Source organism: Heptranchias perlo, chromosome 10 (assembly GCF_035084215.1).
Source record: "Heptranchias perlo isolate sHepPer1 chromosome 10, sHepPer1.hap1, whole genome shotgun sequence".
NCBI lineage: Eukaryota > Metazoa > Chordata > Chondrichthyes > Hexanchiformes > Hexanchidae > Heptranchias > Heptranchias perlo.
In genome coordinates, this window is record NC_090334.1 from 83,459,504 (window position 1) to 83,485,077 (window position 25,574).

General features: G+C 48.7%; 1 protein-coding gene across 1 annotated transcript in view; it reads left to right on the forward strand.

Annotated features, from left to right (window-relative positions):
• LOC137326800 (coiled-coil domain-containing protein 170-like) overlaps nucleotides 1-23,415 on the forward strand; it is a 106,526-nt gene extending 83,111 nt beyond the window's left edge. Inside the window, exons 13-14 of the mRNA XM_067992194.1 lie at nucleotides 21,344-21,580; nucleotides 23,131-23,415. Of these exons, the coding sequence (XP_067848295.1) occupies nucleotides 21,344-21,580; nucleotides 23,131-23,415 (522 nt within the window). The remainder of the gene's footprint in view (nucleotides 1-21,343; nucleotides 21,581-23,130) is intronic.
• The last annotated feature ends 2,159 nt before the right edge of the window (nucleotides 23,416-25,574 follow it).

Consider the following 25,574-nt stretch of genomic DNA (forward strand, 5'->3'; position numbering starts at 1 on the left):
CATGTCCGGTGCCTGGTAGTCCGATGCCGGGTGGTCCGTCCAGTTTTATTCTTATTGTGACTTTTTTTAGCGAGATTTTACAACTGAGTGGCTTGCTGGGCCATTTCAGAGGGCAATTAAGAATCAAGCACATTGCTGTGGGGACTGGAGTCACATATAGGCCCAGACCGGGTAAGGGCGGCAGGTTTCCTTCCCTAAGGGACATTAGTGAACCAGATGGGTTTTTACGACAATCCGGTCGTTTCATGGCCATCATTACTGATACTAGGATTTTAATTCCTGATTTTATTTAATTAATTGAATTTAATCAATTGAATTTAAATTCCCCAGCTGCCGTGGTGGGATTTGAACTCATGACTCATGTTATAGGGTGAGGGATGTTATAGGGTGAGGGTACGTTATAGGGTGAGGGGATGTTATAGGGTGAGGGGACATTATAGGGTGAGGGGATGTTATAGGGTGAGGGGACGTTATAGGGTGAGGGATGTTATAGGGTGAGGGGATGTTATAGGGTGAGGGATGTTATAGGGTGAGCGGATGTTATAGGGTGAGGGGATGTTATAGGGTGAGGGGATGTTATAGGGTGAGGGATGTTACAGGGTGAGGGATGTTATAGGGTGAGGGATGTTATCGGGTGAGGGATGTTTTCGGGTGAGGGATGTTATAGGGTGAGGGGATGTTATAGGGTGAGGGATGTTATAGGGTGAGGGATGTTATAGGGTGAGGGGATGTTACAGGGTGAGGGATGCTATAGGGTGAGGGATGTTATAGGGTGAGGGATGTTATAGGGTGAGGGGTGTTATAGGGTGAGGGGATGTTATAGGGTGAGGGATGTTATAGGGTGAGGGATGTTATAGGGTGAGGGGATGTTATAGGGTGAGGGATGTTATAGGGTGAGGGATGTTATAGGGTGAGGGATGTTATAGGGTGATGGAATGTTATAGGGTGAGGGATGTTATAGGGTGAGGGATGTTATAGGGTGATGGAATGTTATAGGGTGAGGGATGTTATAGGGTGAGGGGATATTTTCGGGTGAGGGGATGTTATAGGGTGAGGGGATGTTATAGGGTGAGGGATGTTCTAGGGTGAGGGATGTTCTAGGGTGAGGGATGTTATAGGGTGAGGGGATGTTATAGGGTGAGGGATGTTATAGGGTGAGGGATGTTATAGGGTGAGGGATGTTATAGGGTGATGGAATGTTATAGGGTGAGGGATGTTATAGGGTGAGGGATGTTATAGGGTGATGGAATGTTATAGGGTGAGGGATGTTATAGGGTGAGGGGATATTTTCGGGTGAGGGGATGTTATAGGGTGAGGGATGTTATAGGGTGATGGAATGTTATAGGGTGAGGGATGTTATAGGGTGAGGGATGTTATAGGGTGATGGAATGTTATAGGGTGAGGGATGTTATAGGGTGAGGGGATATTTTCGGGTGAGGGGATGTTATAGGGTGAGGGGATGTTCTAGGGTGAGGGATGTTCTAGGGTGAGGGATGTTATAGGGTGAGGGGATGTTATAGGGTGAGGGGATATTATAGGGTGAGGGGATATTATCGGGTGAGGGGATGTTATAGGGTGAGGGGATGTTATAGGGTGAGGGGATGTTATAGGGTGAGGGATGTTATAGGGTGAGGGGATATTATAGGGTGAGGGATGTTATAGGGTGAGGGATGTTATCGGGTGAGGGATGTTATCGGGTGAGGGATGTTATAGGGTGAGGGACGTTATAGGGTGAGGGATGTTATAGGGTGAGGGGACGTTATAGGGTGAGGGATGTTATAGGGTGAGGGGATATTATAGGGTGAGGGATGTTATAGGGTGAGGGATGTTATCGGGTGAGGGATGCTGAGGGACGTTATAGGGTGAGGGATGTTATAGGGTGAGGGATGTTATAGGGTGAGGGATGTTATAGGGTGAGGGATGTTATAGGGTGAGGGACGTTATAGGGTGAGGGATGTTATAGGGTGAGGGGACGTTATAGGGTGAGGGATGTTATAGGGTGAGGGATGTTATAGGGTGAGGGATGTTATAGGGTGAGGGATGTTATAGGGTGAGGGGATATTATAGGGTGAGGGATGTTATAGGGTGAGGGATGTTATAGGGTGAGGGATGTTATAGGGTGAGGGATGTTATAGGGTGAGGGATGTTATAAGGTGAGGGATGTTATAGGGTGAGGGGATATTATAGGGTGAGGGATGTTATAGGGTGAGGGATGTTATAGGGTGAGGGATGTTATAGGGTGAGGGGATGTTATAGGGTGAGGGATGTTATAAGGTGAGGGATGTTATAGGGTGAGGGGATATTATAGGGTGAGGGATATTATAGGGTGAGGGGATATTATAGGGTGAGGGATGTTATAGGGTGAGGGGATATTATAGGGTGAGGGATGTTATAGGGTGAGGGGATGTTATAGGGTGAGGGATGTTATAGGGTGAGGGGATATTATAGGGTGAGGGATGTTATAGGGTGAGGGATGTTATAGGGAGAGGGGACGTTATAGGGTGAGGGATGTTATAGGGTGAGGGGATGTTATAGGGTGAGGGATGTTATAGGGTGAGGGATGTTATAGGGTGAGGGGACATTATAGGGTGAGGGATGTTATAGGGTGAGGGATGTTATAGGGTGAGGGGATGTTATAGGGTGAGGGATGTTATAGGGTGAGGGATGTTATAGGGTGAGGGGATGTTATAGGGTGAGGGATGTTATAGGGGGAGGGATGTTATAGGGTGAGGGGACATTATAGGGTGAGGGATGTTATAGGGTGAGGGGATGTTATAGGGTGAGGGGACGTTATAGGGTGAGGGATGTTATAGGGTGAGGGATATTATAGGGTGAGGGGATGTTATAGGGTGAGGGGATGTTATAGGGTGAGGGGATGTTATAGGGTGAGGGGATGTTATATGGTGAGGGGATGTTATAGGGTGAGTGATGTTATAGGGTGAGGGGATGTTATAGGGTGAGGGGATGTTATAGGGTGAGGGATATTATAGGGTGAGGGGATGTTATAGGGTGAGGGGATGTTATAGGGTGAGGGGATGTTATAGGGTGAGGGGATGTTATATGGTGAGGGGATGTTATAGGGTGAGGGATGTTATAGGGTGAGGGGACGTTATATGGTGAGGGGATGTTATAGGGTGAGGGATGTTATAGGGTGAGGGATATTATAGGGTGAGGGATGTTATAGGGTGAGGGGACGGGACGTTATAGGGTGAGGGATGTTATAGAGTGAGGGATGTTATAGGGTGAGGGGATGTTATAGGGTGAGGGATGTTATAGAGTGAGGGATGTTATAGGGTGAGGGGATGTTATCGGGTGAGGGATGTTATAGGGTGAGGGGATGTTATAGGGTGAGGGATGTTATAGGGTGAGGGGACGTTATAGGGTGAGGGATGTTATAGGGTGAGGGGACGTTATAGGGTGAGGGGATGTTATAGGGTGAGGGGATGTTATAGGGTGAGGGGACGTTATAGGGTGAGGGATGTTATAGGGTGAGGGATGTTATAGGGTGAGGGGACGTTATAGGGTGAGGGGACGTTATAGGGTGAGGGATGTTATAGGGTGAGGGGATGTTATAGGGTGAGGGATGTTATAGGGTGAGGGATGTTATCGGGTGAGGGATGTTATAGGGTGAGGGATGTTATAGGGTGAGGGATGTTATAGGGTGAGGGGACGTTATAGGGTGAGGGGATGTTATAGGGTGAGGGATGTTATAGGGTGAGGGATGTTATAGGGTGAGGGGACGTTATAGGGTGAGGGGATGTTATAGGGTGAGGGGATGTTATAGGGTGAGGGATGTTATAGGGTGAGGGGATGTTATAGGGTGAGGGATGTTATAGGGTGAGGGGATATTATAGGGTGAGGGGATGTTATAGGGTGAGGGGATATTATAGGGTGAGGGATGTTATAGGGTGAGGGGATGTTATAGGGTGAGGGATGTTATAGGGTGAGGGGATGTTATAGGGTGAGGGGATGTTATAGGGTGAGGGATGTTATAGGGTGAGGGGATGTTATAGGGTGAGGGATGTTATAGGGTGAGGGGATGTTATAGGGTGAGGGATGTTATAGGGTGAGGGATGTTCTAGGGTGAGGGATGTTCTAGGGTGAGGGGATGTTATAGGGTGAGGGGATATTATAGGGTGAGGGATGTTATAGGGTGAGGGGATGTTATAGGGTGAGGGGATATTATAGGGTGAGGGGATGTTATAGGGTGAGGGGATATTATAGGGTGAGGGGATGTTATAGGGTGAGGGATGTTATAGGGTGAGGGGATATTATAGGGTGAGGGGATGTTATAGGGTGAGGGGATATTATAGGGTGAGGGATGTTATAGGGTGAGGGGATGTTATAGGGTGAGGGATGTTATAGGGTGAGGGATGTTATAGGGTGAGGGGATATTATAGGGTGAGGGGATGTTATAGGGTGAGGGGATGTTATAGGGTGAGGGGATATTATAGGGTGAGGGATGTTATAGGGTGAGGGGATGTTATAGGGTGAGGGATGTTATAGGGTGAGGGATGTTATAGGGTGAGGGATGTTATAGGGTGAGGGGATGTTATAGGGTGAGGGGATGTTATAGGGTGAGGGGATATTATAGGGTGAGGGATATTATAGGGTGAGGGATGTTACAGTGTGAGGGGATGTTATAGGGTGAGGGGATGTTATAGGGTGAGGGGATGTTATAGGGTGAGGGGATATTATAGGGTGAGGGGATATTATCGGGTGAGGGGATGTTATAGGGTGAGGGGATGTTATAGGGTGAGGGGATATTATAGGGTGAGGGGATATTATAGGGTGAGGGATGTTATCGGGTGAGGGGATATTATAGGGTGAGGGATGTTATCGGGTGAGGGGATGTTATAGGGTGAGGGGATGTTATAGGGTGAGGGGATATTATAGGGTGAGGGATGTTATCGGGTGAGGGGATGTTATAGGGTGAGGGGATGTTATAGGGTGAGGGGATATTATCGGGTGAGGGGATGTTATAGGGTGAGGGGATGTTATAGGGTGAGGGGATATTATAGGGTGAGGGGATATTATAGGGTGAGGGATGTTATCGGGTGAGGGGATATTATAGGGTGAGGGATGTTATAGGGTGAGGGACGTTATAGGGTGAGGGGATATTATAGGGTGAGGGATGTTATAGGGTGAGGGGATATTATAGGGTGAGGGGATATTATAGGGTGAGGGGATATTATAGGGTGAGGGATGTTATCGGGTGAGGGGATATTATAGGGTGAGGGATGTTATAGGGTGAGGGGATGTTATAGGGTGAGGGATGTTATAGGGTGAGGGATGTTATAGGGTGAGGGATGTTATAGGGTGAGGGAATGTTATAGGGTGAGGGATGTTATAGGGTGAGGGGACATTATAGGGTGAGGGATGTTATAGGGTGAGGGGATATTATAGGGTGAGGGAATGTTATAGGGTGAGGGGATATTATAGGGTGAGGGGATATTATAGGGTGAGGGGATGTTGTACGGTGAGGGGATGTTATAGGGTGAGGGATGTTATAGGGTGAGGGATGTTATAGGGTGAGGGGATGTTATAGGGTGAGGGATGTTATAGGGTGAGGGATGTTTTCGGGTGAGGGGATGTTTTCGGGTGAGGGGATGTTATAGGGTGAGGGGATGTTATAGGGTGAGGGGATATTATAGGGTGAGGGGATATTATAGGGTGAGGGATGTTATAAGGTGAGGGATGTTATAGGGTGAGGGGATATTATAGGGTGAGGGATATTATAGGGTGAGGGGATATTATAGGGTGAGGGATGTTATAGGGTGAGGGGATATTATAGGGTGAGGGATGTTATAGGGTGAGGGGATGTTATAGGGTGAGGGATGTTATAGGGTGAGGGGATATTATAGGGTGAGGGATGTTATAGGGTGAGGGATGTTATAGGGAGAGGGGACGTTATAGGGTGAGGGATGTTATAGGGTGAGGGGATGTTATAGGGTGAGGGATGTTATAGGGTGAGGGATGTTATAGGGTGAGGGGACATTATAGGGTGAGGGATGTTATAGGGTGAGGGATGTTATAGGGTGAGGGGATGTTATAGGGTGAGGGATGTTATAGGGTGAGGGATGTTATAGGGTGAGGGGATGTTATAGGGTGAGGGATGTTATAGGGGGAGGGATGTTATAGGGTGAGGGGACATTATAGGGTGAGGGATGTTATAGGGTGAGGGGATGTTATAGGGTGAGGGGACGTTATAGGGTGAGGGATGTTATAGGGTGAGGGATATTATAGGGTGAGGGGATGTTATAGGGTGAGGGGATGTTATAGGGTGAGGGGATGTTATAGGGTGAGGGGATGTTATATGGTGAGGGGATGTTATAGGGTGAGTGATGTTATAGGGTGAGGGGATGTTATAGGGTGAGGGGATGTTATAGGGTGAGGGATATTATAGGGTGAGGGGATGTTATAGGGTGAGGGGATGTTATAGGGTGAGGGGATGTTATAGGGTGAGGGGATGTTATATGGTGAGGGGATGTTATAGGGTGAGGGATGTTATAGGGTGAGGGGACGTTATATGGTGAGGGGATGTTATAGGGTGAGGGATGTTATAGGGTGAGGGATATTATAGGGTGAGGGATGTTATAGGGTGAGGGGACGGGACGTTATAGGGTGAGGGATGTTATAGAGTGAGGGATGTTATAGGGTGAGGGGATGTTATAGGGTGAGGGATGTTATAGAGTGAGGGATGTTATAGGGTGAGGGGATGTTATCGGGTGAGGGATGTTATAGGGTGAGGGGATGTTATAGGGTGAGGGATGTTATAGGGTGAGGGGACGTTATAGGGTGAGGGATGTTATAGGGTGAGGGGACGTTATAGGGTGAGGGGATGTTATAGGGTGAGGGGATGTTATAGGGTGAGGGGACGTTATAGGGTGAGGGATGTTATAGGGTGAGGGATGTTATAGGGTGAGGGGACGTTATAGGGTGAGGGGACGTTATAGGGTGAGGGATGTTATAGGGTGAGGGGATGTTATAGGGTGAGGGATGTTATAGGGTGAGGGATGTTATCGGGTGAGGGATGTTATAGGGTGAGGGATGTTATAGGGTGAGGGATGTTATAGGGTGAGGGGACGTTATAGGGTGAGGGGATGTTATAGGGTGAGGGATGTTATAGGGTGAGGGATGTTATAGGGTGAGGGGACGTTATAGGGTGAGGGGATGTTATAGGGTGAGGGGATGTTATAGGGTGAGGGATGTTATAGGGTGAGGGGATGTTATAGGGTGAGGGATGTTATAGGGTGAGGGGATATTATAGGGTGAGGGGATGTTATAGGGTGAGGGGATATTATAGGGTGAGGGATGTTATAGGGTGAGGGGATGTTATAGGGTGAGGGATGTTATAGGGTGAGGGGATGTTATAGGGTGAGGGGATGTTATAGGGTGAGGGATGTTATAGGGTGAGGGGATGTTATAGGGTGAGGGATGTTATAGGGTGAGGGGATGTTATAGGGTGAGGGATGTTATAGGGTGAGGGATGTTCTAGGGTGAGGGATGTTCTAGGGTGAGGGGATGTTATAGGGTGAGGGGATATTATAGGGTGAGGGGATGTTATAGGGTGAGGGGATGTTATAGGGTGAGGGGATATTATAGGGTGAGGGGATGTTATAGGGTGAGGGGATATTATAGGGTGAGGGGATGTTATAGGGTGAGGGATGTTATAGGGTGAGGGGATATTATAGGGTGAGGGGATGTTATAGGGTGAGGGGATATTATAGGGTGAGGGATGTTATAGGGTGAGGGGATGTTATAGGGTGAGGGATGTTATAGGGTGAGGGATGTTATAGGGTGAGGGGATATTATAGGGTGAGGGGATGTTATAGGGTGAGGGGATGTTATAGGGTGAGGGGATATTATAGGGTGAGGGATGTTATAGGGTGAGGGGATGTTATAGGGTGAGGGATGTTATAGGGTGAGGGATGTTATAGGGTGAGGGATGTTATAGGGTGAGGGGATGTTATAGGGTGAGGGGATGTTATAGGGTGAGGGGATATTATAGGGTGAGGGATATTATAGGGTGAGGGATGTTACAGTGTGAGGGGATGTTATAGGGTGAGGGGATGTTATAGGGTGAGGGGATGTTATAGGGTGAGGGGATATTATAGGGTGAGGGGATATTATCGGGTGAGGGGATGTTATAGGGTGAGGGGATGTTATAGGGTGAGGGGATATTATAGGGTGAGGGGATATTATAGGGTGAGGGATGTTATCGGGTGAGGGGATATTATAGGGTGAGGGATGTTATCGGGTGAGGGGATGTTATAGGGTGAGGGGATGTTATAGGGTGAGGGGATATTATAGGGTGAGGGATGTTATCGGGTGAGGGGATGTTATAGGGTGAGGGGATGTTATAGGGTGAGGGGATATTATCGGGTGAGGGGATGTTATAGGGTGAGGGGATGTTATAGGGTGAGGGGATATTATAGGGTGAGGGGATATTATAGGGTGAGGGATGTTATCGGGTGAGGGGATATTATAGGGTGAGGGATGTTATAGGGTGAGGGACGTTATAGGGTGAGGGGATATTATAGGGTGAGGGATGTTATAGGGTGAGGGGATATTATAGGGTGAGGGGATATTATAGGGTGAGGGGATATTATAGGGTGAGGGATGTTATCGGGTGAGGGGATATTATAGGGTGAGGGATGTTATAGGGTGAGGGGATGTTATAGGGTGAGGGATGTTATAGGGTGAGGGATGTTATAGGGTGAGGGATGTTATAGGGTGAGGGAATGTTATAGGGTGAGGGATGTTATAGGGTGAGGGGACATTATAGGGTGAGGGGATGTTATAGGGTGAGGGGATATTATAGGGTGAGGGAATGTTATAGGGTGAGGGGATATTATAGGGTGAGGGGATATTATAGGGTGAGGGGATGTTGTACGGTGAGGGGATGTTATAGGGTGAGGGATGTTATAGGGTGAGGGATGTTATAGGGTGAGGGATGTTATAGGGTGAGGATGTTATAGGGTGAGGGATGTTTTCGGGTGAGGGGATGTTTTCGGGTGAGGGATGTTATAGGGTGAGGGGATATTATAGGGTGAGGGATGTTATAGGGTGAGGGATGTTATAGGGTGAGGGGATGTTATAGGGTGAGGGATGTTATAGGGTGAGGGGATATTATAGGGTGAGGGGACGTTATAGGGTGAGGGATGTTATAGGGTGAGGGGATATTATAGGGTGAGGGGACGTTATAGGGTGAGGGGACGTTATAGGGTGAGGGATGTTATAGGGTGAGGATGTTATAGGGTGAGGGATGTTTTTGGGTGAGGGGATGTTATAGGGTGAGGGATGTTATAGGGTGAGGGGATATTATAGGGTGAGGGGACGTTATAGGGTGAGGGGACGTTATAGGGTGAGGGATGTTATAGGGTGAGGGATGTTATAGGGTGAGGGGATGTTATAGGGTGAGGGGATGTTATAGGGTGAGGGGATGTTATAGGGTGAGGGATGTTATAGGGTGAGGGGATGTTATAGGGTGAGGGATGTTATAGGGTGAGGGAATGTTATAGGGTGAGGGATGTTATAGGGTGAGGGGATATTATAGGGTGAGGGAATGTTATAGGGTGAGGGATGTTATAGGGTGAGGGGATATTATAGGGTGAGGGATGTTATAGGGTGAGGGATGTTACAGTGTGAGGGGACGTTATACGGTGAGGGATGTTATAGGGTGAGGGATGTTATAGGGTGAGGGATGTTATAGGGTGAGGGATGTTATAGGGTGAGGGGACGTTATAGGGTGAGGGATGTTATAGGGTGAGGGATGTTATAGGGTGAGGTGATATTATAGGGTGAGGGGTGTTATAGGGTGAGGGATGTTATAGGGTGAGGGATGTTTTCGGGTGAGGGGATGTTTTCGGTGAGGGATGTTATAGGGTGAGGGGATATTATAGGGTGAGGGATGTTATAGGGTGAGGGATGTTATAGGGTGAGGGGATGTTATAGGGTGAGGGATGTTATAGGGTGAGGGGATATTATAGGGTGAGGGACGTTATAGGGTGAGGGGACGTTATAGGGTGAGGGATGTTATAGGGTGAGGGATGTTATAGGGTGAGGGATGTTTTTGGGTGAGGGGATGTTATAGGGTGAGGGATGTTATAGGGTGAGGGGATATTATAGGGTGAGGGGACGTTATAGGGTGAGGGGACGTTATAGGGTGAGGGATGTTATAGGGTGAGGGATGTTATAGGGTGAGGGGATGTTATAGGGTGAGGGATGTTATAGGGTGAGGGGATGTTATAGGGTGAGGGGATGTTATAGGGTGAGGGATGTTATAGGGTGAGGGGATGTTATAGGGTGAGGGATGTTATAGGGTGAGGGAATGTTATAGGGTGAGGGATGTTATAGGGTGAGGGGATATTATAGGGTGAGGGAATGTTATAGGGTGAGGGATGTTATAGGGTGAGGGGATATTATAGGGTGAGGGATGTTATAGGGTGAGGGATGTTACAGTGTGAGGGGACGTTATACGGTGAGGGATGTTATAGGGTGAGGGATGTTATAGGGTGAGGGGATGTTATAGGTTGAGGGGTGTTATAGGGTGAGGGATGTTATAGGGTGAGGGATGTTATAGGGTGAGGGGATATTATAGGGTGAGGGGATATTATAGGGTGAGGGATGTTATCGGGTGAGGGGATATTATAGGGTGAGGGATGTTATAGGGTGAGGGGATGTTATAGGGTGAGGGGATATTATAGGGTGAGGGGATATTATAGGGTGAGGGGATGTTATAGGGTGAGGGGATATTATAGGGTGAGGGATGTTATAGGGTGAGGGGATATTATAGGGTGAGGGGATATTATAGGGTGAGGGGATGTTATAGGGTGAGGGATGTTATAGGGTGAGGGGATGTTATAGGGTGAGGGGTGTTATAGGGTGAGGGATGTTATAGGGTGAGGGATGTTATAGGGTGAGGGGATGTTATAGGGTGAGGGGATGTTATAGGGTGAGGGATGTTATAGGGTGAGGGGATGTTATAGGGTGAGGGATGTTATAGGGTGAGGGATGTTATAGGGTGAGGGGATGTTATAGGGTGAGGGATGTTATAGGGTGAGGGGATATTATAGGGTGAGGGGTGTTATAGGGTGAGGGATGTTATAGGGTGAGGGATGTTATAGGGTGAGGGGATGTTTTCGGGTGAGGGATGTTATAGGGTGAGGGGATGTTATAGGGTGAGGGATGTTATAGGGTGAGGGATGTTATAGGGTGAGGGGATATTATAGGGTGAGGGATGTTATAGGGTGAGGGATGTTATAGGGTGAGGGGATGTTATAGGGTGAGGGATGTTATAGGGTGAGGGGATATTATAGGGTGAGGGGATGTTATAGGGTGAGGGATATTATAGGGTGAGGGATGTTATAGGGTGAGGGATGTTATAGGGTGAGGGGATGTTATAGGGTGAGGGATGTTATAGGGTGAGGGGATATTATAGGGTGAGGGGACGTTATAGGGTGAGGGGATGTTATAGGGTGACGGATGTTATAGGGTGAGGGATGTTATAGGGTGAGGGGATGTTATAGGGTGAGGGATGTTATAGGGTGAGGGGATGTTATAGGGTGAGGGATGTTATAGGGTGAGGGGATGTTATAGGGTGAGGGATGTTATAGGGTGAGGGGATGTTATAGGGTGAGGGATGTTATAGGGTGAGGGGATGTTATAGGGTGAGGGATGTTATAGGGTGAGGGATGTTATAGGGTGAGGGATGTTATAGGGTGAGGGGATGTTATAGGGTGAGGGGATGTTATAGGGTGAGGGATGTTATAGGGTGAGGGATGTTATAGGGTGAGGGGATGTTATAGGGTGAGGGATGTTATAGGGTGAGGGATGTTATAGGGTGAGGGATGTTATAGGGTGAGGGATATTATAGGGTGAGGGATGTTATAGGGTGAGGGGATGTTATAGGGTGAGGGGATATTATAGGGTGAGGGATGTTATAGGGTGAGGGATGTTATAGGGTTAGGGATGTTATAGGGTGAGGGGATATTATAGGGTGAGGGGATATTATAGGGTGAGGGATGTTATAGGGTGAGGGGATATTATAGGGTGAGGGATGTTATAGGGTGAGGGGATATTATAGGGTGAGGGATGTTATAGGGTGAGGGGATATTATAGGGTGAGGGATGTTATAGGGTGAGGGGATGTTATAGGGTGAGGGGATATTATAGGGTGAGGGATGTTATAGGGTGAGGGATGTTATAGGGTGAGGGGATGTTATAGGGTGAGGGATGTTATAGGGTGAGGGGATATTATAGGGTGAGGGATGTTATAGGGTGAGGGGATATTATAGGGTGAGGGGATATTATAGGGTGAGGGATGTTATAGGGTGAGGGATGTTATAGGGTGAGGGATGTTATAGGGTGAGGGATGTTATAGGGTGAGGGGATATTATAGGGTGAGGGGATATTATAGGGTGAGGGATGTTATAGGGTGAGGGATGTTATAGGGTGAGGGATGTTATAGGGTGAGGGGATGTTATAGGGTGAGGGATGTTATAGGGTGAGGGATGTTATAGGGTGAGGGATGTTATAGGGTGAGGGATGTTGTAGGGTGAGGGATGTTATAGGGTGAGGGGATATTATAGGGTGAGGGATGTTTCCTCCTACAATATCTACACTGCTTCTCACTGCACTACCTGCTGGTCTGGGCTCGGGTTCCCGGGGCCCGGCTGCTCTCCATGATCCCACTGAAGTGTCCTGAGCCTGGACATTTGGTGTTGGCAAGATATTGGTTTATGGGAGATATCAACAGCTGAATCCGATCCTATGCCCAGGCCGCAACCAACACGCACACGGGCATGAGCACGCACGCATACACATGTCAAGGGCAATTAGGGATGGGCAATAAATGCTGGCCTCGCCAGCGAAGCCCACATCCCATGAACGAATAATAAAAAAACATATACACGCAGGCATGCACACACACATGTGCTCACACACACGTACATACACACACGTACATACACACACGTACATGCACATATGCACGTACTTACAAACATGTAATATAACCTGGCTTAAAGTATAATTTTTTAACGTCATCCCTGTCCTTTACGTAGGGGGATAATTGGCAGCTCAATATCCCTGGATATAGAGTTTTTCGGCAGGATAGAGTGGGTGATAAAAAAGGAGGGGGGGGGTAGCATTATTGGTTAAAGAATCAATTCCAGTTGTGAGAAGGGATGATATGCTAAATGGATCATCAATCGAGGCCATATGGGTTGACCTAAGAAATAAAAAAGGGGCAGTCACACTACTAGGAGTGTACTATAGACCCCCGAATAGCGAAAGGGAGATAGAAGAACAAATATGTAGGCAAATTTCTGAGTGCAAAAATAAGAGGGCAATAATAGTAGGGGACTTCAACTACCCTAACATCAACTGGAATTCAAAATTCTTGATCGGTGTCCAGGAGAACTTTTTTAGCCAGTACGTGACAAGCCCAACAAGAGGGGATGGAATTCTAGATTTAGTCCTGGGAAATGAAGATGGGCAAGTGGGTGAAGTGACAGTGGGTGACCATATTGGGGATAGTGACCACAATTCAGTTAGTTTTAGCATTATTTTGGAAAAGGACAGTGTCCTAGGCCCAACCATCTTCAGCTGCTTCATCAATGACCTTCCCTCCATCATAAGGTCAGAAATGGGGATGTTCGCTGATGACTGCACAGTGTTCAGTTCCATTCGCAACCCCTCAGATAATGAAGCAGTCCGAGCCTGCATGCAGCAAGACCTGGACAACATCCAGGCTTGGGCTCATAAGTGGCAAGTAACATTCGCGCCAGATAAGTGCCAGGCAATGACCATCTCCAACAAGAGAGAGTCTAACCACCTCCCCTTGACATTCAACGGCATTACCATCACCGAATCCCCCACCATCAACATCCTGGGGGTCACCATTGACCAGAAACTTAACTGGACCAGCCATATAAATACTATGGCGACGAGAGCAGGTCAGAGGCTGGGTATTCTGCGGCGAGTGACTCACCTCCTGACTCCCCAAAGCCTTTCCACCATCTACAAGGCACAAGTCAGGAGTGTGATGGAATACTCTCCACTTGCATGGATGAGTGCAGCTCCAACAACACTCAAGAAGCTCGACACCATCCAAGATAAAGCAGCCTGCTTGATTGGCACCCCATCCACCACCCTAAACATTCACTCCCTTCACCACCGGTGCACCGTGGCTGCAGTGTGCACCATCCACAGGATGCACTGCAGCAACTTGCCAAGGCTTCTTCGACAGCACCTCCCAAACCCGCGACCTCTACCACCTAGAAGGACAAGAGCAGCAGGCGCATGGGAACAACACCACCTGCACGTTCCCCTCCAAGTCACACACCATCCCGACTTGGAAATATATCGCCGTTCCTTCATCGTCGCTGGGTCAAAATCCTGGAACTCCCTTCCTAACAGCACTGTGGGAGAACCTTCACCACACGGACTGCAGCGGTTCAAGAAGACGGCTCACCACCACCTTCTCAAGGGCAATTAGGGATGGGCAATAAATGCTGGCCTTGTCAGCGACGCCCACATCCCATGAACGAATGAAAAAAAAGCATTATTTTGGAAAAGGACAGAGTTAAATCAGGAGCAAATGTTTTAAATTGGGGAAAGGCAAATTTTACAGAACTAAGAGGTGATTTGGCAGAAGTGGACTGGACACAACTACTTGAGGAGAAATCAGTGGCAAGACAGTGGGAGGCACTGAAAAGTGAAATTCTATGGGTACAATGCAGACACGTCCCCTCAAGAAAAATGGTGGCACTGCCAAATTTAGAGCCCCCTGGTTGTTTAGATGTATATGGGGCAAGATAAAGCAGAAAAAGAAAGCTTATGACTGTCACAGAAAGCTAAATACTGCAGAAAGCCGAGAGGAGTATAGAAAGTACAGGATGATGTTGTTGTTAAGCTAACTTAAGGGTTAAGTCATGGCAGGAGATCCCAGGGCCGTGTCATGTTCCTCTTGTGAGATGTGGGAATTCAGGGCTCCTTCCTGTATCCCTGATTCCTTCACCTGCGGGAAGTGTGTCCAGCTGCAGCTATTGTTTGACCGCTTGACGGCTCTGGAGCTGCGGATGGACTCACTTTGGAGCATCCGCGATGCTGAGAAAGTCGGGGATAGCACGTTCAGTGAGTTGGTGACACCACAGATAAAAATTACTGAGGGAGATAGTGAATGGGTGACCAACAGACAGAGGAAGAGTAGGAAGGCAGTGCAGGGGTCCCCTGCGGTCATCTCCCTCCAAAACAGGTATACCGTTTTGGATACTGTTGGGGGAGATGGCTCACCAGGGGAAGGTGGCAGTGGCCAGGTTCATGGTACCGTGGCTGGCTCTACTGCACAGGAGGGCAGGAAAAAGAGTGGCAGAGCTATAGTGATAGGGGACTCGATTGTAAGGGGAATAGACAGGCGTTTCTGCGGACGCAACCGAGACTCCAGGATGGTATGTTGCCTCCCTGGTGCAAGGGTCAAGGATGTCTCGGAGCGGCTGCAGGACATTCTGGAGGGGGAGGGTGAACAGCCAGTTGTCGTGGTGCATATAGGTACCAACGATATAGGTAAAAAACAGGATGAGGTCCTACAAGCTGAATTTAGGGAGTTAGGAGTTAAACTAAAGAGTAGGACCTCAAAGGTAGTAATCTCAGGATTGCTACCAGTGCCACGGGCAAGTCAGAGTAGGAATGACAGGATAGCTAAGATGAATACGTGGCTTGAGAGATGGTGCAAGAGGGAGGGATTCAAATTCCTGGGCCATTGGAACCGGTTCTGGGGGAGGTGGGACCAGTACAAATTGGACGGTCTGCATCTGGGCAGGACTGGAACCAATGTCCTAGGGGGAGTGTTTGCCAGTGCTGTTGGGGAGGGTTTAAACTAATGTGGCAAGGGGATGGGAACCGATGCAGGAAGTCAGTGGGAAATAAAATGGTGACAGAAACAAAAGGCAGTAAGGGAGAGTGTACAGAACATGACCGGACAGATGGTCTGAGAAAGCAGGGCAAAGACCAAGGGAAGTCTAGATTAAACTGCATTTATTTCAGTGCAAGAAGTCTGATGGGCAAGGCAGATGAACTCAGGGCATGGATGGGTACATGGGACTGGGATGTTATAGCTATTACTGAAACATGGATAAGGGAGGGGCAGGACTGGCAGCTCAATGTTCCAGGGTACAGATGCTATAGGAAAGATAGAGCAGGAGGTAAGAGAGGAGGGGGAGTTGCGTTCTTGATTAGGGAGAACATCACGGCAGTAGTGAGAGGGGATATATCCGAGGGTTCGCCCACTGAGTCTATATGGGTAGAACTGAAAAATAAGAAGGGAGAGATCACTTTGATAGGATTGTACTACAGACCCCCAAATAGTCAACGGGAAATTGAGGAGCAAATATGTAAGGAGATTACAGACAGCTGCAAGAAAAATAGGGTGGTAATAGTAGGGGACTTTAACTTTCCCAACATTGACTGGGACAGCCATAGCATTAGGGGCTTGGATGGAGAGAAATTTGTTGAGTGTATTCAGGAGGAATTTCTCATTCAGTATGTGGATGGCCCGACTAGAGAGGGGGCAAAACTTGACCTCCTCTTGGGAAATAAGGAAGGGCAGGTGACAGAAGTGTTAGTGAGGGATCACTTTGGGACAAGTGATCATAATTCCATTAGTTTTAAGATAGCTATGGAGAAGGATAGGTCTGGCCCAAAAGTTAAAATTCTAAATTGGGGAAAGGCCAATTTTGATGGTATTAGACAGGAACTTTCAGAAGTTGATTGGGAGAGTCTGTTGGCAGGCAAAGGGACGTCTGGTAAGTGGGAGGCTTTCAAAAGTGTGTTAACCAGGGTTCAGGGTAAGCACATTCCTTATAAAGTGAAGGGCAAGGCTGGTAGAAGTAGGGAACCTTGGATGACTCGGGAGATTGAGGCACTAGTCAAAAAGAAGAAGGAGGCATATGACATGCATAGGCAGCTGGGATCAAGTGGATCCCTTGAAGAGTATAGAGATTGCCGGAGTAGAGTTAAGAGAGAAATCAGGAGGGCAAAAAGGGGATATGAGATTGCTTTGGCAGATCAGGCAAAGGTGAATCCAAAGAGCTTCTACAAATACATAAAGGGCAAAAGGGTAACCAGGGAGAGAGTAGGGCCTCTTAAGGATCAACAAGGTCATCTATGTGCGGAACCACAAGAAATGGGTGAGATCCTGAATGAATATTTCACATCGGTATTTACGGTTGAGAAAAGCATGGATGTTAGGGAACTTGGGGAAATAAATAGTGATGTCTTGAGGAGTGTACATATTACAGAGAGGGAGGTGCTGGAAGTCTTAACGCGCATCAAGGTAGATAAATCTCCGGGACCTGATGAAATGTATCCCAGGACGTTATGGGAGGTTAGGGAGGAAATTGCGGGTCCCCTCGCAGAGATATTTGAATCATCCACCGCTACAGGTGAGGTGCCTGAAGACTGGAGGGTAGCAAATGTTGTGCCTTTGTTTAAGAAGGGCGGCAGGGAAAAGCCTGGGAACTACAGACCAGTGAGCCTGACATCTGTAGTGGGTAAGTTGTTAGAGGGTATTCTGAGGGACAGGATCTACAGGCATTTGGAGAGGCAGGGACTGATTAGGAACAGTCAGCATGGTTTTGTGAGAGGAAAATCATGTCTCACGAATTTGATTGAGTTTTTTGAAGGGGTAACCAAGAAGATAGATGAGGGCTGTGCAGTAGACGTGGTCTACATGGACTTCAGCAAAGCATTTGACAAGGTACCGCATGGTAGGTTGTTACATAAGGTTAAATCTCATGGGATCCAAGGTGAGGTAGCCAATTGGATACAAAATTGGCTTGATGACAGAAGACAGAGGGTGGTTGTAGAGGGTTGTTTTTCAAACTGGATGCCTGTGTCCAGCGGTGTGCCTCAGGGATCGGTGCTGGGTCCGCTGTTATTTGTTATTTATATTAATGATTTGGATGAGAATTTAGGAGGCATGGTTAGTAAGTTTGCAGATGACACCAAGATTGGTGGCATTGTGGACAGTGAAGAAGGTTATCTAGGATTGCAACGGGATCTTGATCAATTGGGCCAGTGGGCCGATGAATGGCAGATGGAGTTTAATTTAGATAAATGTGAGGTGATGCATTTTGGAAGATCGAATCGGGCCAGGACCTACTCCGTTAATGGTAGGGCGTTGGGGAGAGTTATAGAACAAAGAGATCTAGGAGTACAGATTCATAGCTCCTTGAAAGTTGAGTCACAGGTGGATGGGGTGGTGAAGAAGGCATTCGGCATGCTTGGTTTCATTGGTCAGAACATTGAATGCAGGAGTTGGGATGTCTTGTTGAAGTTGTACAGGGCCACACTTGGAGTACTGTGTACAGTTCTGGTCACCCTATTATAGAAAGGATATTATTAAACTAGAAAGAGTGCAGAAAAGATTTACTAGGATGCTACCGGGACTTGATGGTTTGACTTATAGGGAGAGGTTAGACAGACTGGGACTTTTTTCCCTGGAGAGTAGGAGGTTAAGGGGTGATCTTATAGAAGTCTATAAAATAATGAGGGGCATAGATAAGGTCGATAGTCAAAATCTTTTCCCAAAGGTAGGGGAGTCTATAACGAGGGGGCATAGATTTAAGGTGAGAGGGGAGAGATACAAAAGGGTCCAGAGGGGCAATTTTTTCACTCAAAGGGTGGTGAGTGTCTGGAACGAGCTGCCAGAGGCAGTAGTAGAGGCGGGTACAATTTTGTCTTTTAAAAAGCATTTGGACAGTTACATGGGTAAGATGGGTATAGAGGGATATGGGCCAAGTGCAGGCAATTGGGACTAGCTTAGTGGTATAAACTGGGCGACATGGACATGTTGGGCCGAAGGGCCTGTTTCCATGTTGTAACTTCTATGATTCTATGATTCTATGAAAGAGAGGGCATGAAAAAATATTAGCTAGTAAGATTAAAGAAAACCCAAAGATGTTTTATCAGTACATTAAGAACAAGAGGAGAGCTAAGGAAGAGGTGGGACCTATCAGGATGATAAGGGTAACTTGTGTGTAGAAGCAGAGGATGTGGGTAGGGTTTTAAATGAATATTTTGTCTCCGTATTCACAAAGGAAAGGGATGATCCGGACATAGTAGTTAAAGAGGAGAGGTGTGAAATATTGGATAAGGTAAACATAATGAGAGAGGAAGTACTGGAGGGACTGGAATCCTTGGAAGTTGATAAGTCACCAGGGCCGGATGGATTGTTTCCTCGGCTATTGAAGGAAGCCAGGGAGGAAATAGCGGATGCTCTGAGGATCATTTTCCAATCCTCACTAGATACAGAGGAGGTACCGGAGGACTGGAAGACTGGAAACGTCGTACCATTGTTTAAAAAGGGTACGAGGGAAAGGCCGAACAATTAGAGGCAGGTCAGTCTTACCTCGGTGGTGGGCAAACTATTAGAATCAATACTGAGAGATAGGATAAACTGTCACTTGGAAAGGCATGGTTTAATCAGGGATAGTCAGCATGAATTTGTTCAGGGAAGGTCATGCCTTACAAATCTGATTGAATTCTTTGAGGAAGTGACAAGGAGGATTGATGAGGGTAGTGCAGTGGATGTTGTCTACATGGATTTTAGTAAGGCATTTGACAAGGTCCCACATGGCAGACTGGTCAGAAAGGTAAAAGCCCATGGGATACAGGGAAATGTGGCAAATTGGATCCAAAATTGGCTCAGTAACAGGAAACAAAGGGTAAAATTCGATGGATGTCTTTGCGAATGGAAATCCGTTTCCAGTGGTGTGCCACAGGGCTCAGTGTTGGGTCCCTTGCTGTTTGTGGTATATATTAATGATTTGGACTTGAATGTAGGGGGCATGATTGGCAAATTTGCAGATGACACAAAAATTGGCCGTGTAGTTGATAGTTAAGAGGAGAGCTGTAGACTCCAAAAAGATATCAATGGGTTGGTGCAGTGGGCAGAAAAGTGGCAAATGGAGTTCAACCCGGAGAAGTGTGAGGTAATGCACTTCGGGAGGGCAAACAGTAAAAGGGAATACTCAGTAAACGGGAATATATTGAGAGGGGTAGAGGAAGTGAGAGACCTTGGAGTGCATGTGCACAGGTCCCTGAAGGTGGCAGTACAGGTAGATAAGGTTGTGAAGAAGGCATACGGAATGCTCTCCGTTATTAGCCGAGGTATAGAATACGAAAGCAGGGATGTAATGATGGAACCGTATAAAACGCTGGTAAGGCCACAGCTGGAGTATTGTGCGCAGTTCTGGTCACCACATTACAGGAAGGACGTAATTGCTCTGGAGAGAGTGCAGGGAAGATTTACAAGAATGTTGCCAGGGCTTGAAAATTGCAGCTCCGAGGAGAGATTGGATAGGCTGGGGTTGTTTTCCTTGGAGCAGAGGAGGCTGAGGGGAGACTTGATTAAAGTGTACAAAATTATGAGGGGCCTAGATAGAGTAGACAGGAAGTACCTGTTTCCCCTAGCGGAGAGTTCAAGAACCAGAGGACATAGATTTAAGCTGATTGGCGGAAGGATTAGAGGGGACATGAGGAAAACCTTTTTACCCAGAGGGTGGTGGGTGTATGGAATTCGCTGCCCGAATTGGTGGTAGAGGCAGGGACCCTCAACTCTTTTAAAAAGTACCTGGACCTGCACCTAAAGTGCTGTAAGCTGCAGGGCTCCGGACCGGGTGCTAGAAGGTGGGATTAGAATGGGCACCTGGTTGTTCTTCGAGCCGGTGCGGACACGATGGGCCGAATGGCCCCCTTCTGTGCCGTATCTTTTCTATGGTTCTGTGGTTCTATGTACATACACACGTACTCACAAACGTGTACATACATGAACACGCACATACTCACACACACATACATAGACACACATGCACATACATACACACGTAAATACACATGTACTCACACCTACATACGCACAAGTACATAAATACACATGTACATACAGATGTGCACACAAACATGCTCTCATATATGATTATGGACACATATACATGCATACATACACATGCACACACAAAGTTGTGCACTCAATCACATACACAGACTCTCGCACTCGCATATATGGACAGAGGTATAAACACATACTCAGGGTCAGAGGGGATCTGTCGTTGATGTTTCTCTCCCTAGCTCAGGGCCACTGCAGCCAATTCAAATGCACCTAATGCTGCCCAACTTTGACCTGCTGATTTGGCACTGAGTGAGGAATAAGACTGCAGCCTTTCCGACTCTGTGTCGTTCAGTACACACCGGGCAGGAGAGGGTCATTAACCCACCATACCATCAGTGGGGAGAGCAAGTTCCTAAATGAACCCTTTCAACCTGGAATCTTCCCAAAGGCAAAGACCAAGGAACAGAACAGGACGATCGAGAAGTTGAGCGAATCCCTGGAGAAACTGGAGACAATAAAGGAGAAGGCTGCTCGCAAGGTGGTGACCCTGAAATCAGAGCTTGACCATGCGGAGCACGGGGCCTGGGAGAGGAGTGAACGGGCGCAGAACGAGCTGGAAGCCCTCGGTAACGAACTCCGCACCACAAAGAGAGCACTGGAGGAGGTGGCACGAAGAGAGAGTCAGGTGGGTCCGCGAAGGGGGGGGGGGCAAAGAGAGAGATAGGTGGGTCCGTGAAGGGGGGGGGCAAAGGGAGAGACAGGTGGGTCTGCGCAGTGGGGGGGGGGCAAAGGGAGAGACAGGTGGGTCTGCGCAGTGGGGGGGGGGGCAAAGGGAGAGACAGGTGGGTCTGCGAAGGGGGGGGGGGCAAAGGGAGAGACAGGTGGGTCTGCGCAGTGGGGGGGGGCAAAGGGAGAGATAGGTGGGTCCGTGAAGGGGGGGGCAAAGGGAGAGACAGGTGGGTCTGCGCAGTGGGGGGGGGCAAAGGGAGAGACGGGTGGGTCCGCGAAGGGGGGGGGGGCAAAGGGAGAGATAGGTGGGTCTGCGCAGTGGGGGGGGGGCAAAGGGAGAGACAGGTGGGTCCGCGAAGGGGGGGGGGGCAAAGGGAGAGATAGGTGGGTCTGCGAAGAGGGGGGGGCAAAGGGAGAGAGAGAGAGAAAGAGACACAGGTGGGTCCTCGAAGTGGGGAGGGGAGAGAGAGAAAGAGAGACAGGTGGGTCTGCGAGGGGGGGAATGAGAGAGTGAGGTGGGTCCACGGAGGGCAGGGGAGGAGAGAGAGACAGGTGGGTCCATGAAGTGGGGAGTAGAGATTGTGTTATCTTTGTTACCTCCAGACTCGACTGTTCCAATGCTCTCCTGGTCGGCTTCCCGTCTTCCACCCTCCACAAACTTGAGCTCATCCAAAACTCTGTTTCCCGTATCCTAACTCGCACCAAGTCCCGTTCTCCCATCACCCCTGTGTTCACTGACCTACATCGGCTTCCGGTCTGGCAACGCCTCGATTTTAAAATTCTCATCCTTGATTTCAAATCCCTCCATGGCCCTCGCCCCTCCCTGTCTCTGTAACCCCCTCCACCCCTATAACCCTCCGAGATCTCTGCGCTCCTCCAATTCTGGCCTCTTCCACATCCCCGATTTCCATCGCTCCACCGTTGGTGGCCGTGCCTTCAGCTGCCGAGGCCCTAAGCTCTGGAATTCCCTCCCTGAACCTCTCCGACTCTCCACCTCTCTCTCCTCCTTTAAGACGCTCCTTAAAACCTACCTCTTTCCTGTCCTAATATCTCCTTACGTGGCTTGGTGTGAAATTTTGTCTGATAATCACTCCTGTGAAGCTGGTCTCAGTAAAAGTGACCATGAAGCTGTCGGTTTGTCGTAAAAACCCAACTGGTTCACTGATGCCCTTTAGGGGAGGAAACCTGCCGTCCTTACCCGGTCTGGGGCTATACGTGACTCCAGTCCCCACACCAACGTGGTTGACTTTTAACTGCCCCCTGAAGTGGCCGAGCGAGACACTCAGTTTGTATCAAACTCGCGACAAAGAATAACAAGACCACACGGACTGCATCGGTTCAAGAAGGCGGCTCACCCCCCACCTTCTCAGGGTAACTAGGGGATGGGCAGAAAATGCTGGCCTTGCCAGCGACGCCCACATCCCGAGAATGAATGATAAAGACACTGCCACAGTTAGTGAAGTCTGCCATCCTTCAGCCGAGCCTGATGTTAACTTTATTTTGCAGCTGGTGGATTTCCGCGAGTTTGTAACGAGAGCTCTGGGATTCGAGGCAAACACCATGGTGGTTCCTGACGACAGGATCTACCTTCAGCTGAAGGGCCTGCTCCGGGCCCAGCCGTGCCGCGGCTTGACGGTGCTTGACTCGGAGAGCTGGCCGCGCCGGACGACTGAGGGGCTCGGAGCCAGATACCTGGGATCCCGGCCCTCGGGCAGCCCTCCTCCCGACTGGGACCAGCGCAGGTCACAACACACCCCTCCACTCAGGAGCTACAGCAGGACTTCCCGGTGAATGCCTTTCCGACACGGTCCTGTGGGCATGTGTACAGCCTCTGTACCACCAACCCCCAATCCTCACCGCCCTCCTCCCCCCCGCCCCCCCCGTCACTCCCCTTTGCTCCTGATGCATGTATGCTTGCACAAGTATGTGTCTGTGCACAAGTATGTGTCTGTGCACAAGTATGTGTCTGTGCACAAGTATGTGTCTGTGCACAAGTGTGTGTCAATGTGCACAAGTGTGCATCGCATTTGCACGCATTTTTGCAAGTGTTTTTGTGAGTGTGTGTCAGCATAGGAATTGCTGGATGAAAATAGACCAAGGTCCATCTAGTTCACCGTCTCCCACCCTGGTAGTCATATGATACAATGATGATGGAGTTATTGACTAATCACAGCAATCAATCTCGATCAGTGAGTCTCCAACAGACCCAGACATGAGGTGAGGAAAACCCCCAGTGGTGGAGAGCTCTGGGAAACCATAGGTCCAAAGTCACCTGTTGCTCCCGAGCATTGTTACCCACCACACGTCAGGTCTCAAATTACTCAGATACTGGATCCCAAAATGTTACTTTCTGAAAGAAATCTGACAGTTTGTGTTCACACGTCTGATTGGTGTCAGCCGTGACTCAGTGGGCAGCACTCTCGCTTCTGAGTCAGACAGTCGTGGGTTCGAGTCCCAACTCCAGAGACTTGAGCACAAAATCCAGGCTGACACTCCCAGTGCAGTACTGAAGGGGTGCTGCACTGTCGGAGGTGCCGTCTTTCAGATGAGACATTAAAACCCAGGTCGCTCCTGCCCTCTCAGGTGGACGGAAAAGATCCCACGGCCACTATTTCCAACGAAGAGCAGGGGAGGTTCTCCCCAGTGCCCTGGCAAACATTTGTCCTTCAATCAACATCACTAAAAAAACAGGTTATCTGGTCATTTATCACATTGCTGTTTGTGGGATCTTGCTGTGCGCAAATTGCCTGCCATGTTTCCGACATTACAACAGTGACCACACTGTAAAAAAGTGCTTCATTGGCTGTAAAGCGCTTTGGGATGTCCTGAGTTCGTGAAAGGCGCTATAAAAATGCAAGTCTTTCTTTCTATTTCTCCCCCTTTGCCCAGACAGTGAGACCGTTGCTCTGTTGATCACAGACCCGCTCGATCCTCCCCTCACCTGAAGCCCACGCGCAGCTGTCCATCAGGGGTCATTGGCCAGAATCCTGGCTGACCTTTCCCTTCCTTCAGCCCAGGGCACTGAGGACGATTGCGAGTGGTCTTTCTGAGATCAGCTGCCTCAGCACGGGCCGGGCATCAAACCTGGGGTCATCCCGGTGGGGTGTGACTCAGTACCAGAATGGATATTTACCCGCTAAAGGGAGAGTGAGAGTGGAGGGGCTATGGTAAACTCTACAAAGCACATTGGGAGAGAGGGGGGATTCCTCTTCACCTGCAGTCAGGCACTGGAGAAGGTGCAAAAAACTATTTACAAGGATGATACCAGAACTGAGAGGTTACAACTATCAGGAAAGATTGAGCAGGCTGAGGGTCTTTACTCTAGAAAAGAGAAGGCTGAGGGGTGAGCTGATAGAGGCCTTTAAAATTAAGAAAGCATTTGATAGGGTAGATATAGAGAAGATGTTTCCACTTGTGGGGAGACCAGAACTAGGGGCTATAAATTTAAAAAAATGTATTTTCATGGGATGTGGGAGTCGCTGGCGAGGCTGGCATTTATTGCCCATCCCTAATTGCCCTTGAGAAGGTGGTGGTGAGCCGCCTTCTTGAACCGCTGCAGTCCGTGTGGTGAAGGTTCTCCCACAGTGCTGTTAGGAAGGGAGTTCCAGGATTTTGACCCAGCGACAATGAAGGAACGGCGATATATTTCCAAGTCGGGATAGTGTATGAATTGGAGGGGAACGTGCAGGTGGTGTTGTTCCCATGTGCCTGCTGCCCTTGTCCTTCTAGGTGGTAGAGGTCGCGGGTTTGGGAGCTGCTGTCGAATAAGCCTTGGCGAGTTGCTGCAGTGCATCCTGTGGATGGTACACACTGCAGCCACAGTGCGCCGGTGGTGAAGGGAGTGAATGTTTAGGGTGGTGGATGGGGTGCCAATCAATCGGGCTGCTTTGTCCTGGATGGTGTCGAGCTTCTTGAGTGTTGTTGGAGCTGCACTCATCCATGCAAGTGGA